This window comes from Cajanus cajan, chromosome 1 (genome assembly GCF_000230855.2).
Source record: "Cajanus cajan strain Asha chromosome 1, NIPB_CcT2T_4, whole genome shotgun sequence".
Taxonomy (NCBI): Eukaryota; Viridiplantae; Streptophyta; class Magnoliopsida; order Fabales; family Fabaceae; genus Cajanus; species Cajanus cajan.
In genome coordinates, this window is record NC_138517.1 from 6790166 (window position 1) to 6808138 (window position 17973).

The following is a 17973-nucleotide window of genomic DNA, read 5'->3' on the forward strand; positions in this document are numbered from 1 at the left end:
GGGTTTTTCCCAATACACCCCCTCATGCTTATGAAGCATGCATCAATTGTGGGTGACCTATTTTTAAAGTTGATCTAAATGGCTCTGATACCATGTTAGAATAGTGGATTAAGCCTAACTCAACCCTACAAAACTAGCTTGGCATGCATCAATGGTGGGTGACCCATTTTTAAAGTGGATCTAAATGGCTCTGATACCATGTTAGAATAGTGGATTTAAGTCTAACTCAACCCTACAAAACCGGCTTGTAAGGTGAGGGTTGCTTTCCACTTATATATTATTCAATTGCCTAATCTCTAGTCGATGTGGGACTTGGGTTTTTCCCAATACACCCCCTCATGCTTATGAGGCATGCATCAATTGTGGGTGACCTATTTTTAAAGTGGATCTAAATGGCTCTGATACCATGTTAGAATAGTGGATTAAACCTAACTCAACCCTACAAAACTAGCTTGGCATGCATCAATGGTGGGTGACCCATTTTTAAAGTGGATCTAAATGGCTCTGATACCATGTTAGAATAGTGGATTTAAGTCTAACTCAACCCTACAAAACCGGCTCTGATACCATGTTAGAATAGTGGATTTAAGTCTAACTCAACCCTACAAAACCGGCTTGTAAGGTGAGGGTTGCTTTCCACTTATATACTATTCAATTGCCTAATCTCTAGTCGATGTGGGACTTGAGTTTTTCCCAATACACCCCCTCACGTCCAACACTATTGAGCTTGGTACGTGGATAAATGGTGGATGGCCTTTTTTAATGATCTAGGATTGGCGGGACTTGGGTTTTTCCCAATACACCCCCCTCATGCTTATGAGGCATGCATCAATGGTGGGTGACCTATTTTTAAAGTGGATCTAAATGACTCTGATACCATGTTAGAATAGTGGATTAAGCCTAACTCAACCCTACAAAACCGGCTTGTAAGGTGAGGGTTGCTTTCTACTTATATATTATTCAATTGCCTAATCTCTAGTCGATGTGGGACTTGAGTTTTTCCCGATAAGTAATCCTTTACAATGCTTTGTCATGTAACAATGCTTGACATTACTGCTACACAATTAATTGTAAAGACAAAACAATGAAGAACAATTTCAGGTTCATGATCATTGTTGACATGCTGACAAGTATGGAATTGGATCTCATCAGAAAATCGATATGAACCTCACCTTTTACGGACGCATTAAAACCTAAGCATATGTTTACAAAATTTAACTGGTCTAAGTCAATATTCTTCCTGATCAATTATTTATCAGTTATCACAATTCACAACCAGCAGATAAAAGTTCAACATACAGAAGTGAAAAAGTTTGAGTTGAATTTATAATGCATTGTCTGAAATATTTACAACTCATTCACAAAACTAATGGAACTTCAAGGCATATGCCAACTAAAACTATGCTCACACTGCTCCAGGTGCTGCAGTGTCTACGGTGACCTGTTCCTCATTTCATTTGAGCACTCTAGTCCTAGTACTTTTCTTTTGTTCCATTTATACATATCAAACTAATAAGTGCAAATCAAATCAGTTAATGTGATACAGCATGCCAAAAGATAATTCACATTTGACATTAATGGTGCCCCTTATCTGTTTTGACTCCATTGAATTTGAACCCCAAGTAATCATTATCATACATTGACTGCATTGATTAAGTAAGAAGAAATGTAAATGGCTACATGCCCAGTTCAATAGACAACACCATAAAACTATAAATTGTTGCTGTTGCACAAATTGTGTCTATGAAATCTCCTCCATGTCCACAAACACACTATTTAGCCACCCGCGATTTTGTGATTCCTAACTAGTGAGATCATAGTCTAATTTTCTCTTCCAACAAGGTTTAACAAATTGAATATCCTCTGTTACTTTTCTGATTAAATACATGAATTCCAATTGCTTTAGGAACTGTGGTTGGTCTTTGCTTAAGAACACGTAATTGTAACTTTAACATGGTTCCATCATTCATTTTCTAAAGGCACTTCATACAGATTATCTTGAAATTTTACGTTGCAGAGACTATCAGGGGAACATTTACTGCCATTGATGAATACCCTGGGACTAAACCATCGAGAGATGTCGATACATCCAATAACAAGACAAATAATTTTCTATTCCATTCTATTATTTCTTTGGCAAATATGGAAAAATCCAGACATATGATTTCAACTTCACTAGTTCCAGTAAATGCCAAAGACACAAATCAACACAGTACAAGTATATGTCAGACTTTAATACACATGTTTAGAGAAAAAAAGTTTCTTATTATAGAAAATAAAAAATCAAAAAACTATGATGTGAACATATGATAGTCAACAAATATAAATCAAGATAAGTAACCAAACAATTCATGAGTCACTTATCTTCTCAAATTTTAATTATATTTTCTAGTAACCATACTTTACTGTGCTTGTCTGACTCTTGGGGTGATTTCTGCTAGACAAATTCTTTACACATACCCTCAATAAGTCATGCAATGTAAATTTCTCCATAAACACTATAGAAAAAGAAAATAAAAACAACAAATGAAACAAGATTTTTAAAAATTAACTTCTATGAAGGCATATCTTTTATAGCAAGAAGCAATGTCAAGAAACACATTTCTTCTCTTCCTCCGTAACGTCAAAGCTTACTTTAAGAATCTCCAGATTTGACTATTAGGAATTCTATTGTATTGTTTGATAGCAATTCCCATTCTTCATACTTTTTTCAAACAAGTTAGAACCTATTACTTCCAAAGTCAATGGAAGGCGAGAAGCTCAAGTTGTTACACGGTTCAAGACCTATTTTCTTTTTAAAAGCTTTCCATGTCAGCAATTGAAGAACATGGTTCTTATTCAATTTCTTCATCTGACATGTTCTTTTAACCTCATAAGATGCTAGCTAGCAATTGTTTGTCTCGAGTTGTGATGATGACTCTGCTGCCAGGAAACCAATCAACTCATCCAGCAATTGCATGTAATTGTTCATGCACGCCAACATCATCTAGAATCAAGAGAACCTTATTTCTCTTGATCTTATACCGTATTTTTTAAATTCCTTGTTGCTCTCGCTTGCTAACTTAATTTTCTTCTCTCCAAGTATTTTTAAAAGAATGATGCTTTGGAGATGTTGTAACCATGTTTGTTTGATTTTTCTCTAACATTTGAAAGAAAACATGAGCCATGGTTAGCAAGCAAATTGTGAATTGCTAGCAATTGTTGTTTTTCCTATTCCACCTATTTCATAGATCTCTATCGTGTGTACACCATCAACAGAACCAACATCCAAAACCTTCCTTAGATCTTGCACCGGTGACCCCAGTTGAACTGCATCATTAATCTTGTAGTTGGATCCATTTCTGTTTCAAACAAAAGTTTTGATCAAGTCAACTAAAAGCATTGCATGCATCATGTCTTGATACCAATATTGTCAAGTTTAACACGCATTCTTTCTTCTCTAAATCATTAGACAAGTAAAACTTAATCCAATAAAATTATAAAGTAAAAACAAGATTGGTAAGTTGTGGTACCCATGTTTGAGTTGAAAGCCTAACAAGTTAGCTACTTGATGCAGATCCATCTTCCATTTCTCCAATTTTTCCATGTTATGGTTGAATCTCTCCTTCTTAGTTGAGGAGCACATCATAGCTAGATGCATGAGAACATGATTTCATAGCCATAAGATCTAAAGTAGAAAGGTTACTATGATTGTGAATGGAAGAGTGTTGCCTCTCCAAAATCAAACAAGAATGAAACTCTACATTGATGAAGCTTCTTTTGTTTATTTTTTCTGGTTCTGCATAAAATAAAGAACAATGATATTGAAACATCTCAAGACTCTCATCAACCACTGAATTTATAATTTAGGTTGAAATATATTTTTACTCCACGTAATTTTAATCATTTTATCCTTTAATCTTTATAATTTAAAATAATTTTTTAATTTTTATATTTATTTTTTAATTATTTTTAAATTATAATTTAAGACAAAAAATTTTAATCTTTATACTTATAATTTTTAAATTTTTTTATTTTATCGTTAATTACTTATTTTGTAAAAAATTTTGTTTTGTGTTGACATAGTATCAGTATCTTCAATTTTGTAAGATTGAAAATAAAAATGATTGAAAACAATAAGTATAAAATTAGAAAAAAAAAATCTATTTTAAACTTATACCACTTAAAAATAAAGTAAGTAAAATTATAAAATAAAAAATAATTAAAAAAAAGTATTTTAACCCATAGTTTATAATTTTTTTCTCTTTTCTCTCCCACACTAAATAGCGATTAAGTTTGATGATGCAAACCATAACAATAAACTAATGACAGATAAAGATATCGACAATGTTGTATAATAAAAAAAAAAAACAGTGGAAGCATCGTATGCGAATCTCTTAGGTGGAAGCACGTCATTTTTTACTTTTTATAAAGTTTTTTTTATATTGACAGAAACTTTCTATAAAGTTGAGCACGCCATTTTTGACTTTGTGAAAATCAATGAATTTATTAATTTTATTCACTACTTTCCTAATGTATTTTTAAAATATGATTTAAATATATTTTTAATCTATTAATAATAATTTTTTCTTATTTAAATTTAAAATTATTATTTTTAGTTTTTATAATATTAAAAGTTCCTATTTTAATTTCTTAGGTCATCAATAATATTTAAAAGTGACATATTGAGATAATTACACACTATTAACTGAGTTTAATATGATATTTTCATTAACAGATATATTAGTCGGTAGATTTTATGTGACAGATTTTGACAAATATTTTAACAAAATTTGAGTATAAAGACTAAAATAAATTTTTTTAAAATTACATGAATAAAAAGATCATTTTTAAATTTAAAACAAAATAAATTTTATCTTAAATTTGATAAACTAAAAACATATTTAAGTCAAAAATAATTATTGAGTTTGATTTTAATGGAAAAATAATTCAAATTTTTAAATTCAAATATTTAAGATGCTATTTAGATTTTAAAAGATAATGATTCTTTGATAATATTATTTAGAATTAAAATATATTATATTTATTTTAGAGATTTGTTTTCTCTCTTAGAATTAAGATGTTAGGTCAATAAATAGATGGTCTTGAGATGAGAAAAATCACCCAACTTATAGAGGGGTCACCGTCTTAAATGAGAGAAGGGTCACTCATAAAACTTGTAAGGCAAGGGTTTCTAAACTTGTAAGGGAAGGGTTCACAAGTTTCATCCATAAAACTTGTGAAGAAAGACATTTTCAAGTTTCACTTATAAAACTTGTGAGGAGGGGTTTTCATATTTCACCTACAAAACTTGAAGGGAAACTTTTTAAGAACATATATATAATGCATATTGAAATAATGAATATCCTTGTGGGCATAAGCATGAAAATCGAACTATGTTAAATAAATTTTGTGTGATTTTTTTCTATTTCTTTATGACATTGGCCTGTTTGTGTTCTCTTATCCTTATGTGTAAAAGGAGTTTTTTTGTTCCCAACACACTTCTAGATATGCACTTGTGTGAAATATTCATAGGAAGAGCTTTGTCGTCCAATGGTCCTACCTAGCTCAAAAAGGATTCCCTTAGATGGAAGTAGGGGTGTTCACAAGTCGAGTTAGTTCGAGTTTGAGTGAAAATCCTATACAAATTAATTAAATTTAATTGGTTCAAATTTCATAATTTTTGTTGTCTAACCAAACCAAACCAACTTGATGTTGATCAGCTTAATTTAGTTTGGATCATCGGATATCCAAACAAATGATTTTTTCCTTGAAGTAAACAGAATTTCCAACATTAAATAAATTGACAAATTTGCAACATAGTTCCTCTTGATTTTCTTTCTTACTCTAGTCAAGAATTTCAATTGCACTATAATGCGTGAAGATGACACTTAATATATTACAATATAGTTCCTTTGGAAAGGGGTCAAATGATACAAATATAACTTTTACCAATTATTACACTGTTCAATACTTTATATTATAAGTGAAATTTGTCGATCTAATCGTTGAATTATAATTTCATATTACTTTCTATGTTTTATATCAAATCTTTTAAAAATTGAATAACAATTTAAAGACGATCAAATTGTTCATATTTAAATATATTTTGAAATGTATATTCTTATAGAGATAAACTTAGATGATGAGATTATCCCGATTGATCTTCCTTTGTACTTATGAATGGGTGTTGGATTGGATTGACAATCTTCACTCCAAGTAGTGAAGGTACCTGCAAAAATGATTCTGATAATCAAGTTAGTCTCCTAAATATTCTTGTTTGTTATGTTATATATGCTTCTTTGCTTATTAGTTGTACTTGTCCATTTTTATCAGTTTTATAATTGTTATAATTATAAAGAAACTGATCTAAGTTAAATACCAATAAGTATCGAATTTCCATACTGACTTGACTAATATAGATTATACAAGTTAGAGATTGGGACGTCAACTTAGTAATAGAAGTATATATTCGAGGTTACGTCATCGAAAGGTTAGTACATAAGCACCCTAAGCTCCGAGCTCCAAGCTCTAAGCTCTATAAGAGTGAAATTAAGAGGTCTATTTATTAACATGTAATAAGTATTTTTGCCACGTGTACATGTCATATGTAATAAATATTTTTAATAATTATTAATGGTGAAAACATTTCAAATTTCAAGGGATACAATCATTCAAAGGAAATTTTTCATTTTCCCATTTACTCATGACCATAAGATTTCTAAGGTGTGTCTTTTCATCACTAGAACCCTTTGGGATAATAAAGCCCTATAATAATAGATACTTTACTTGGGGATTTCTCACTCTTATAAATATGTGAATATTAACTTTTGTTGTTACACGCTCTACATATGTGTCTTGTACTCATACTCTCTTTCATATTTCATGCCTTCTTGTTTCCTCTTTCCTTCATCATTCCCACTCCTCCTCTTTTGTATCTTCCATTGTTGATACTTGAAGAGTGTTAGTTCATTTCTTCAAGATTTGTCTATAATTCCATGTATAAAATTTTTACTCCTCCTAGTTTATATCTTTTATTCCCATTTTAGGAACATTTAGTATGGGAGGAGAGAAAGAATTTGGTTCTTCCCCTTTTCCCACCCACTCTAACCCCCTTAGGTTATCCGTTCCTAAGAAATTAGATAAGGGTAAGGGTAAAGTTAGAGAAGAGAAAGAAATATTTGAAAGGGTGGTCATATGTGAAAATGAAAGTAAGAAAAGAAAAAGATGAGGGAATAATATAAAATATTCACATCCTCATTTCTGGAAGTGGTGTTGTTGTTAAGTTTAGAAGTAGATGTAGGACTCTGCTTGATATAAGCTTACTCCGAGAAAGAGTGACGATTTGTTCACCTTCTCTTTCTAGACAAATATCCATTAAGCTTGGCCAACCTGAAAAGCGTGTATATTTTGGAAGTTCATCTTCTCCCCCTTATACTTATGTGTACTGATTTTTTTTTTAAAAACCTCAGAGTTTCAACTCCTTTTTCTTCCTTTGAACGTGAATTTCTGAAAAAGGTTAGTGTAGCCCCTAGTCAATTACATCCAAATAATTAGGGTTTTTCGTGTTTTTCAAGTTTTATGTTTAGTCTTAATATCAAATTATCCTTAATCAAGTTTATGCATTTTTATGAACTAAAACTTGGAAAGTCACCACATGGTTGGGTTTCACTAAGTGGTAGCTCTAAAAGAGGATTTTTTCAAACTTTTACCAATCTCATAAAAACTTTAAGGAAAATTTTTTTAGGGTCTGACCTATTTGCAATGACCCTATATCAGATAATATTTTTAATCTAGATGGGGAGCCTATATTTCCTTCCTATTGGCAATCTCAACCTTTAAAATTCACTAGTTCTAAGAGTTTTATTCTGACTTCATCTTAAGAGAAAGATATAGATAAATTGCAACCATTACCTCAGCCTCTAGAAAGTAAACCAGTGTTTTTCCTTTCCAAATCAAAAAATCTACAAAAGGATTTAGAAAGTGATATTTATTAACATGATTCACATTTTAGCCATTGTTGTTTTTCTCAAGATTTGATAGTGTTTTTCCCTATATGTAAAGATCATGGGTCGAAGTAAATGGCGTGAATTGAAAGTCAAGTTCAACACAAAAGATCCAGACATTCTGGATGATCAGGAGGATTAAAGTAATCTTCATCCTTGCCAAAGGAAGAAAAGAACGACTACTAAGATCATGGTAGATGATAGTCATCATATTGAGGTCGAGCATGACATCAATACCTCAAAGATTCCAACAACCAATATTAATCAACAAGAAATGGTAAGAAAATTCAATTTTACCCTCCAAGTTTATGATTTTACTAATTTTACATTTTATTCCTTTAATTAATATATTGATACTTAATACATTTTTATTTTCATGTTTCACCTTTAATTGAGAATATTCAATCACCAAATCTTGAATTTCCACCACTAAATTCTCAAATTAGAGTAGAAGCTTCTTAAGTCAGACTGACAACTCAACCAACTTTTGAGACTTCATGTCCAAATGTTCAAGGCCAACCTATTGTTCCTCAAGTCGAACCTTCAACTAGACCAAGATCAATATATCAAAGATTTGATACAAGTCGTCCTCTAACAAGATTAGATCATGTGAGTATGTCCTCCAATGTGACTTCACTATGGAATGCTAATTTCACTGTAGATATATTTTATAAAGAAGATCATACTTACATTGCTGATAAAGCAATTATAGAGAAAGTTGGTCCAATTCCAAGATTAAATTTTACACAAGTTTTTTTGCAAAGGTTTATAGCAATAATAAATCATTGGAAAAAGAAATGGGAAAAGAATATCATTCAGATGGATAGATTGAAAGTTGAAAATGCTCAACTTAATTTGACAAATTCTAAGTTGAATGATATAAAAAAGAATCCAAAAGAGACTACAAAGACATATCAATTTGTTGTCAAAGCTAACCAATCTTATTCTACTAAGATTGAGGAGTCACTAAATTAGTTGAAGACAATAAAGAATGGGGTATAGCTTAAAGTGAAAGAAGAGGTCAATAAAGAGTTTGAATAAAAAATTAGGAGATATGAAAGCAATATTAAAGCCCTTGAAGATAAGCTTACGACATCAAAAAGAAAAGAATCAAGTTTGTCAAGATGTTATATCTATTAATGTAATAAAAGATTGTTGACCTGAAAAAAGAATCTGAATTGTTGAGTTAGTTAATGAAAACCTAAACAATGAACTCCTTGAAACTCAATGTGAAGTTGTAATTGAACATAATAAAGGTTTTGTCAAGGTTGTTCACCAAGTTAAAATGATTGCTCTAGGGATTGACTTTGGTGAACTTCATGTTGAGAAAAATGTTCAAGATGGAAAATTGATCAACAAGGACGATCTTTTTGTAGATATTAGTGAAGAAGAAAGTGAGGAAGGGGGAGTAAATGATGTTTAAAGGACGGGGGACAAGCTTAGCTATGAGTATCAAATGTCGGATACTTAGATGCAATTTTATACATATATGTTAGAGTTAGGTTTAAATATGTTTTTAATCTCTTAAATTTAGGATAAATTTATTTTTGATTTCTTAAATTTAAAATTGTTATTTTTAGTCTTGTAATTTTCAAAAATGTTGTTTTAGTTCTTCATATCACTAATAACATATCTAAAAGTGATAAATTGAGACATTTATATAGTATCAACTAAGTTTAATATAATGTTTTCATCAATGTTATTAAACTTTGCTCAGACTAACTGGTCTAATCGATCGACCCGAGAATCAACCATTTAACCAATTTGAGTTAGTCAATGGATTGGGGATGCTTTCAACTTAATGTGATCCAATGCAACTCGACGGGTTTGGTTGACCTGATTAGGTCAATGAGTTTTTTTTTTGTTTTTTTTATTTGAGTAATATAACATTTGTGGCTTTCCTCTATTCATCTATCTCCTCCATTTGTTGCTCTCCTTCGTCACACAGTTCCAATCGCACCACGCAACACCTGTTGTCTCTCCTCTCTCGTAGTCGCACACTCCAACAACTATGGTGCAATCTTGCTAGTGTAGTGTGTTCATCATATTCACCCCATACAACGATGTGTTTGAAATCTCTACTCATTGCATGACAATGCAACCTTGCTCTAGTGCACGAATCATTAACTACATTTAATTTTTTTTTATTTTGTTTATTATTTGTTGGTTGGACTAAGTGGAGGTTACTTTGTAGCTACTTGCTTGTGCATGTGTTTTTAATTTTTTTAATTTTTTTTATGATGTTGTTCAATTACTCTGATTCTGGTTTAATGAGTATCTATAATCTTGAAAATTTTAATATCTCTCTTCATGAAAACTTTATAATATATTTTTACTTGTTCTAAAGCATAAATTTTACATGTTATCAATTATTTATAATTTTTTAATATAAACTGAGTCATGCAAGTCAATTGGTAACTTAATGATTTGACCTCTTGACCCACTAATCCAGTACCCTGACCAAGTCACCTACTGGGTCAAATATGATAATATTAATTTTCACTAATAAAGACACTCATAAATAAATTTTATGTGATAAATTTAATATATTCTTTAACAAAATTTGAATATAAGAATTAAAATAATATTTTTTCAAATTACTTAATTAAAAATATCAATTTTAAATTTACGAGATTAAAAATAAACTTATCTTATATTTGATAGACTAACGATATATTTAAACTTATATCTTAAATGTTTTGAGACAAAGGACACATGACAAACTTAGCCTCCATTTGTTTTATGAATCAAATGTGATTTTCACAAAAATATTACAATAAATTATACTAGGTTAAAATACTTTTCTAATATTTTTTTATTTTACCTTTTTATTTTTATAATTTAAAATAAATATTTTTAGTCTATATACTTATATATTTTAATCTTTTTTATTTTCTATAATTTAAAATAAATATTTTAATTTTTATAGTTGAAATTTTTAATCTTTCTAATCCATATGATTAATGTTTTTTTTAACATTGTCTAACAAAGGTAGGAAAGAAATATCAAGTGTATAAAGACATAATTAGAGAAATTACTAAAAGAAAATTAAAAAAAGTAAGTTACCAAACTAACCCTGAGTGTTGAAACCGGCGCTACCAGAGGGCATTGTTCCTTCTCCCACCTTCGTGTTCCTTCGTCTCAAAACATAACCACCATAGAAGTTTGCTACCAAACCACAATGTTCCAAACCCTATCCTTCTTCTCAAACTGTAACCAACCCTAACTCAATGCTCCAAAACATCCAAAGAGCAACCTCGCTCGCATGTTCCCACCTTTCCCGCTCCCACCCCTTCTCCTCCTCTCCACCACCCATCACAACTCGAACCCAACTCCTCACCTCCATCCGCACCCTCCCCTCCGCCGCCGCCGCCGTCGACCTCTTCCACACCATGCTAACCCTAACCCCCTTCCCCCTCGTCCAAGACTTCAACCTCTTGTTCGGCCTCCTCGCCAAATTCCACCGCCACGCCACCGCCATTTCCCTCGTCAAAATCCTCCACTCCCTCCGACCACCCTCCGCCAACGTCTGCACTCTCAACATCGTCATCAACTGCCTCTGCCACCTCCGCCACACACCGCTAGCATTCGCCGTTCTGGGCCTCATGACCAAGACCGCGTTGGAGCCCACCCTCGTAACGCTCAACACCGTCGTCAACGGCCTCTGCATGGAAGGTAACGTGAACCGCGCGCTCAGGTTGGCGGAAAAAATTGAAACTTTAGGGTTTAGGTGTAATGCACGCACTTATGGGGCGTTGGTTAATGGGTTGTGTAAAATCGGGGATGTTTCTGGTGCTTTGGAGTGCTTGAGGAGGATGTTGGAGAGGAATTTGGAGCCTAATGTTGTTGTTTATAATGCCATCTTGGATGGGCTTTGTAAGAGTGGGTTGGTGTGTGAGGCTTTGAGGGTGTTCCGTGAGATGGATGTTGAGGCTAATGTTGTGACTTACAATTGCTTGATTCAGGGCTTGTGTGGCGGGTTTGGTGGGTGGAGGGAGGGTGTGGCTTTGTTCAATGAGATGGTGGTGGAGAAGGGGGTTGCACCGGATGTGCAAACGTTTTCGATTTTGGTGGATGGTTTTTGCAAGGAGGGGTTGGTTTCGCGGGGGGAGAGTGTGGTGGGTTTCATGGTGAGGAATGGGGTGGAGCCGAATGTTGTGACGTATAACTCGTTGATTGGCGGGTATTGTTTGAGGAACCGGATGGAGGAGGCGATGAGGGTGTTTGGTTTGATGGTTCGCGAGGGGTGCTCGGCGAGCAATGTGACATATAATTCATTGATTCATGGGTGGTGTAGGGTTAAGGAGGTGGATAAGGCTATGGGGCTGTTGGGTGAAATGGTTGGTGAAGGGATGGAGCCTGATGTGTTTACTTGGAGCAGTCTTATTGGTGGGTTTTGTGAAGTGAGAAAGCCGCAGGCTGCGAGGGAGTTGTTTTTTACAATGAAAGACTATGGACAGGTTCCCAGTCTTCAGACCTGTGCCATTGTGTTGGATGGGTTGTTTAAATGCTGGCTTGATTCTGAGGCGGTGTTGTTGTTTAGGGCGATGGAGAAGAGTGGTCTAGATCTTGATATTGTGATTTACAATATTGTGCTTGATGGAATGTGCAAAGCTGGTAAACTGAATGATGCATGGAACCTTCTTTCTTCTGTGCTGGACAAAGGGTTGAAAATTGATTCATATACTTATAACATAATGATTAAAGGTCTGTGTAGAGAAGGACTAATGGATGATGCTGAAGAGTTGCTTAGGAAAATGGAAGAGAATGGTTGCCTGCCTAATAAATGCTCTTATAATGTCTTTGTCCAGGGACTGTTGCGAAAATATGATATTTCAAGATGTAGAAAATATCTTCAAATAATGAAAGGCAAAGGGTTTCCAGTAGATGCTACCACAGTTGAGTTGCTTGTACGTTCCTTGTCTGCTAACGAAGGAGATAATGCAGTCCAAGAGTTGCTGCAGAGCTGAAGTTTGGTGAATTTAGTCTATTAATTTTTAATTATTTGATGTGGGTTCATATCAAATTATCAATTTTGAAAGCCTGTCTAATCATGATGTTAGACTGTCAACCAAGCCCCTTATTGATGGGGTTTAGACTATTGTGGCTCAATAGCCCTAAACTGTTTACTACCAGGTGGTAGAAAGTACAGGAAAGAGCACAGAATGATGTGCTTCTATGAAATTCAAACCTAGATTACGATTATGATGGTGTTCTGAATGGTAAATCATCCAAGAGTTCAGAGAAGCCCGCATGTTTTTGCCTAGACATTAACCCAATTCAATGCCAACAACTTGAAGGCCTTGTTTTCAAAGCTTGCTGACTTGCTGTGCATGATTCTGGTAGCTTACAGTTGCAACTCGCAAAACAATAATATGGTTGGTGTCCACACACATGAACCTAGAGTTCTCACATTTTCCAAACAATTGTATTCAAAAGTCTTAGTTTTATTGCTGAACTCCCTAGTCTCCTCTGTATTTCCATAGTTTACACCTGCAACATCACAAAGCTATGTTTAAAATGTTTATCTAGTCTTTAATTGAGAAGAGTAGAAGCTATAAATTTATCTATGCAATTTCTATTTCGTGATTTCTCTCTAATCAGAAAGTTACATAAAAAGGGGTTGACTTCAGGGGCATTTAGCACAAAAATATATGTATGAAGTATATAGGTGTCCTACGCTTCAGCATTTGAATTTTTTTATCTCCTGTTTTTACCCATTAATGCATTCAATTTTCCTCATTAAAGTTTCTGCTCTGCTAGTATCAAATTCTGATAATTTATTTTCACTATTTTCCTTACTCTCAATTGGTAAGCATAATATTCTCTCTTTTTTTTGCGGTGTCTTTCTGGGTATTTTCTGTTTGGCTTGAAAATGTATGAACATGAAGAGTTCCATTTTCCCTGTTTAGCTTCTTATCAATCAACACAAGAAGATACCTTATTTACTTCGAAATTCAAATATTTTGTGTGTTTCCTTGTTGATTTCCTCTTCTATCTGCTTGCAGTTTATATCAACATTTGGAGGTGGGCATTCTGGTTTCTTATGTGAGAACGGGAACAAGTTGGTTAGGAAAAAGGTGGTCAGGAGTTGATGGGATTTGGGAAGAGTGGCAGCCAAATCTATTGTTAAAGCAGTGACTTGTGCTGTTAATGATAGCCCTTTGAAGGTCGACTACCCAAGGGCAAGCAGCCTAGCACACCTGAATTTTGTGTTAATGCCTCTGTTATGCAGATTACAATGCAAATGTAGTGTTCTGGGATGACTTTTAAAATTGAGGATAAGCCTGTTCATACCATTTCCAGGTTGCAGGTCCCATTAGCTAGCCTGATTCTCCAAGGCATCTTCTGCAGGTACACCATACAGATTTTTATATTTGTAGTCCCTAGTATTCAGATCCCATTCCTCAACTCTTTACAGAGTCTATGTTTACTGATTATGTTTAATGGTAAAATTCATGGTAGTAGAATCGGAATCAAATAATGAATTGGAAGGCCCAATTTCTGAATCACAAATTGAATTGTAAGATTCATGATCAATGATTCAATAATAAAACATAGCATATGCGACTAACAAAGACATTAAAATACATATTCATGATCAATAACTATAAAACAACTCTAGGAGCATGGGATGCATGAGTTATGCTAAAACAGAATAATATTAAAATTTATAATAAATATTCTGCTATTAAATTTATTATATATTAATTAAATGTTCATATTTGAAAATCTATAACAAATTCTTTTTTTATCTATAAGAATTGCAATGACAGCAACAAGGTTCGAACGTAAGACCTTGTGCATACTACTTCAATCCTTTCACCACTAGGCTGACCCTAGTGATTCAAACTATAAAAGATTTTACTGTTTTATATTAGACAGGTTTTATGATAAAAAGATATTAAACAGTGACTTAAATATAAATAATTATCACATCAATTAAATAATTTTTATTTGATAGTAGACAAAACTTAAATATCATATAAATAGTTAAAAGTTAAAATTGACATGTGTTACAACTAAAACACAAAAAGTTCCTAAAGTAAAAAAAAAAAAAAAAATTACAATGCACTGCCGTTTAGTGTTAGGGTTGTGAATCCAGTCATTTATGTTCTCTGACCCACTAGATACAAGCGCAGCCATAAGGGGAACAGAATTTAGAATTGCAGTGTGGGTGTGGCGCAATTTGCCCACTCCAGCTGCCATTTTCTGTGATTTTGGCTGTCAGAAGCGCCACTCCGACTGCGAGGGCCTTTGGACGAGTGGAAGGGAGCCGTAACTCCTTCTGAGCCCTTGCAGAATCTACGCAAGAATTGTGTGATTCTTCTCTAGGTGTTGATTCTTGTGATTCAGGTCCAATTCATGTGATTCATGATGCGATCCAAGAACCAAAACGATTCACTCAACGATTCGTATCGGCAGCTCGAATCGTACAATACTTGTAACATTGGTAAAATTGCATTTGTTAATTATAATAAATCTGGATCTGAGTCATGTTTCTTGTATGGTAGACTTTATATTTATATTAATAGCAAATTTTATACTGTTCAATTGTGCAAAAAGATGGAACCAAGTTTAGATTCTGTCTGATTCATAAGAATTTTCTTATTGAAGTCTTTGTTTATCATATTTTAACTGCCATTCCTTCTTTTTTTTTTGAGAGACTGCCATTCCTAATTACTATTAATTCATGATACTAATTTCTTGTGGTGACTGTATCAACTGGTAAGAATCACTTGGATTTGCTATTATAATAAAGCTGGATCTGAGTCATGTTTATTGTATGGTAGACTTTATATTTATATGAATAGCATATTTTATACTGTTCAATTGTGCAAAAAGATGGAACCAAGTTTAGATTCTGTCTGATTCATAAGAATTTTCTTATTGAAGTCTTTGTTTATCTTATTTTAACTGCCATTCCTTTATTATTTTTTTGAGACTGCCATTCCTAATTACTATTAATTCATGATACTAATTTCTTGTGGTGACTGTATCAACTGGTAAGAATCACTTGGATTTGCTATTATAATAAAGCTGGATCTGAGTCATGTTTCTTGTATGGTAGACTTTATATTTATATGAATAGCATATTTTATACTGTTCAATTTTGCAATAAGATGGAACCAAGTTTAGATTCTGTCTGATTCATAAGAATTTTCTTATTGAAGTCTTTGTTTATCTTATTTTAACTGCCATTCCTAATTACTGTTAATTCATGATACTAATTTCTTGTGGTGACTGTATCAACTGGTAAGAATCACTTGGATTTGCTATTATAATAAAGCTGGATCTGAGTCATGTTTCTTGTATGGTAGACTTTATATTTATATGAATAGCATATTTTATACTGTTCAATTGTGCAAAAAGATGGAACCAAGTTTAGATTCTGTCTGATTCATAAGAATTTTCTTATTGAAGTCTTTGTTTATCTTATTTTAACTGCCATTCCTAATTACTATTAATTCATGATACTAATTTCTTGTGGTGACTGTATCAACTGGTAAGAATCACTTGGATTTGCTATTATAATAAAGCTGGATCTGAGTCATGTTTCTTGTATGGTAGACTTTATATTTATATGAATAGCATATTTTATACTGTTCAATTGTGCAAAAAGATGGTACCAAGTTTAGATTCTGTCTGATTCATAAGAATTTTCTTCTTGAAGTCTTTGTTTATCATATTTTAACTGCCATTCCTAATTACTATTAATTCATGATACTAATTTCTTGTGGTGACTGTATCAACTGATAAGAATCGCCTGGATTTGCGTGATATTTGTTACAATAAATAGAATTTTATTTTATTTTAACTGAAAAAACTACTGTAAACTATATTAAGTGTTTTGAGTCTTAGGAATTAGTTGCATTAAAACTCAGTAAGAAAACTAAACCACTTTTAGTGGTCCTGCTTGACTCAAGCCTGAATAGGGTGAGGCAAAACCAAAAAACTACAGCAAAGTACTTTGATTAATAGTATTAGTCAATGATTCGGTGTGCATGACATAATTAGAAAATCACTTCAGTGGAGACAAATCTCCTTTACCAAGCACCAAATTTGCTAGAATGGGTCTACTGATGTGACAAAAAATTGAGTGCCACTCTTGATTGAACTTTACTTATGGAAGATCTGGGGACCTTTTTGCATTACTATAGTAGTATAGTTGCATATTTGAGCCACAGTTCTACTTTTTTCTTCCGAAAAAAAAAAAAGAGCTGTCATTTAGCTTGAAGTTTTCTTAAAAAAATTATCTAGATTGCTCTAAATTTCTTCATTTCATGTTTCAGGTGGTATTAGTGAACCTGATTTGCACCAGAACGTCAAGTGTGTAAACCCCTTGTTGCTTGAACTGGTTTCAATCATGCTCTTCCATCTCCTTCCATTCTCACCCCCAAGAAGCCACGGTTTCTACAGCAGAACCTACATTTCCCCCTCATCAAAACCGGTTTCCATCCATCCTCAGCCATTCTAATCCTCAATGTAACATTGAAGACAATAGGTGTACATTCATAAGGGAGCCAGGCATTCTCAATTTCAACCTTCTCCATCTGTTTTTTCCTTCAATAAGTATCAACCAGACATGCTTCTGGGTGGATTTCCACACCATGAGATTATTCAGCCTTGCTTGTTAGGCTTAGGCCTCATGGTGTGGGACATATTAGAGTAGTGGTAAGGACAATGTTCATATCCTGCTTATTGACTGGGAAATTCTGGTCAGAACTTGTAGGAACTCAATAAAGTGAAATCATCGGACAATTTAGTTTGATGGACAAACTTTTCTTTGGTTAACAAAAATATTTCTCATTTCGTTCACAAAATCATTTTATGTAACAAAATAACTAAGGGAGGTGTATTGGATTAAGATTTTAAAGGATTTTTTTAGTTAAAAAAAATGCTGCAGATTTTAGAAGACTTTGCAGGATTTTCATGATTTTTAAGATTTTGCAGGATTCTACAAGACTTAAAATCAGGATTTTAATAG

General features: G+C 33.0%; 1 protein-coding gene and 1 long non-coding RNA gene across 4 annotated transcripts; one reads left to right on the forward strand and one right to left on the reverse strand.

Moving 5' to 3' along the window:
* Window positions 1-2244: 2244 nt before the first annotated feature.
* Window positions 2245-4484, reverse strand: LOC109790698 (uncharacterized). Its single transcript, XR_002238956.3, has 2 exons — window positions 3513-4484; window positions 2245-3341 (listed from the first exon to the last, which is right to left on the reverse strand). It is a non-coding gene; the product is annotated as an uncharacterized LOC109790698 (long non-coding RNA).
* A 6592-nt stretch (window positions 4485-11076) lies between these two features.
* Window positions 11077-17765, forward strand: LOC109790694 (uncharacterized). 3 transcript variants are annotated; one of them, XM_083073786.1, is made up of 4 exons: window positions 11077-13363; window positions 13994-14339; window positions 15116-15438; window positions 17279-17765. In XM_083073786.1, exon 1 carries the CDS (start codon window positions 11216-11218, stop codon window positions 12953-12955), a length of 1740 nt encoding a protein of 579 aa, XP_082929912.1. In that variant the 5' UTR covers window positions 11077-11215; the 3' UTR covers window positions 12956-13363; window positions 13994-14339; window positions 15116-15438; window positions 17279-17765. The 3 variants fall into 3 exon arrangements, with proteins under 3 accessions (XP_082929912.1, XP_029125544.2, XP_020205479.2); XM_029269711.2 differs by lacking the exon at window positions 15116-15438; XM_020349890.3 differs by lacking the exon at window positions 15116-15438 and having other exon boundaries at window positions 11077-13327.
* Window positions 17766-17973: the final 208 nt, after the last annotated feature.

Bases quoted from the DNA above. Each gene is read 5' to 3' on its own strand.
- LOC109790694 (XM_083073786.1), top strand. From the start codon at position 11,216: ATGCTCCAAAACATCCAAAGAGCAACCTCGCTCGCATGTTCCCACCTT.